Source organism: Calidris pugnax, unplaced genomic scaffold (assembly GCF_001431845.1).
Source record: "Calidris pugnax isolate Ruff unplaced genomic scaffold, ASM143184v1 scaffold202, whole genome shotgun sequence".
NCBI classification, from domain to species: Eukaryota; Metazoa; Chordata; class Aves; order Charadriiformes; family Scolopacidae; genus Calidris; species Calidris pugnax.
This window is the reverse complement of record NW_015090913.1, coordinates 71,945-73,215: the sequence shown is the minus strand read 5'-3', so window position 1 is coordinate 73,215 and position 1,271 is coordinate 71,945. Positions and strand designations below refer to the sequence as shown.

Genomic DNA, 1,271 nt, shown 5'->3' with positions numbered 1-1,271 from the left:
TATGGACCACTTTGCTCAAACCAGCTTCTTGTTTGATCTTCAACTTGAGGCCGATGCGGCTTCGGGCTTCGTAGGTCTTGATGGGGGGTTTGTTACGGGAGGGGAGGGTCTCCTCCTCCCCCCCGTCCCCCCCCAGGGGAGAAGCCTTGGCCCAAGTGACCGAAGGGGACCCCCCTCCCCCGTGTTTGATCACCAGTTTGGTGGGATGCAACGCAGGAACCGCAGGAACCGGAGGAGATTTGAGGTTCTCCGAGGTGGGCGCGGGGCCGGGGAGGACGACGGGGGTCACCGAGGCGGCGGCGGCGGAGGAGGAGGAGGAAGAGGAGGAGGAGGAGGAGGAAGAGGAGGACGAAGAGGAGGAGGAGCAGAGGTTCTGCGAGCGGGAGGAAGAGGAGACGTACTCGTCTGGAAGGGAAACGGGGCAGCGTCAGCACCAAACCCCACCCTTTATGCTAATTCATGCAGATTTACGACTATTACAACAATTTCCTCGCATAATTAAGAGATTCGGCAAATTTGACCCGTTTTCGTCAGGATTCGGCTTTTTTATTACCACCCCCCCACCCCTTCCCATCAGGAAATTCTGCTTTTGAGGGAATTTATCCCATTATTCTCCTGCTCCCGGGGAGGGGGAAACAGCGACCTCCCCCCAAACCCCCCCGGGATTTATCAGAATTTATCGACATTTATCAACATTTATCATGATTTATCGGGATTTATCGATGTTTATCGACGTTTATCATGATTTATCAACGTTTATCGATGTTTATCATGATTTATCAACATTTATCGACATTTATCATGATTTATCGACATTTATCGACATTTATCATGATTTATCGACATTTATCGACCTTTATCATCATTTATCAACATTTATCGTGATTTATCAACGTTTATCGTGATTTATCGACATTTATCGACATTTATCGACATTTAGGAGGACGATTTATCAAGAGCCCAAACCCCCACTTTCTCCCTTAAATAAGATTTCCATCCATCAAGACCTTTAACAAAACCCCTCCCTCCTATTTCCATCGTTTTTCCCCCCAAAATCCCCATCGGGAGGCGGGGGAGGGAGGGGGGGCACGGAGACCTTGAAAAAGGTGTAAGAAATGGGCTAAAAGCCCCCCAAGAAGTGGTTCCCCACCTGGTTTCTCCTTGGCCAACTGCTTGTCCAACGCCAACATGGTCTTCTCCTCCTGGATGAACATGCGGTCGATCATCACCATCTCCGCGGAGGGACTGACTCGCTGCAGAGGAGGAGGAGG

At 50.4% G+C, this 1,271-nt stretch overlaps 1 protein-coding gene across 1 annotated transcript in view; it reads right to left on the bottom strand.

The window, feature by feature from the left end:
• Positions 1–7: 7 nt before the first annotated feature.
• GLTSCR1 (glioma tumor suppressor candidate region gene 1) overlaps positions 8–1,271 on the bottom strand; it is a gene marked incomplete at its 3' end in the record, with an annotated part of 25,560 nt that continues 24,296 nt past the window's right edge. The window contains exons 10-11 of the mRNA XM_014949420.1: positions 1,151–1,253; positions 8–405 (exon numbers count right to left, since the gene is read on the bottom strand). Coding sequence (XP_014804906.1) covers positions 8–405; positions 1,151–1,253 — 501 coding nt within the window. The remainder of the gene's footprint in view (positions 406–1,150; positions 1,254–1,271) is intronic.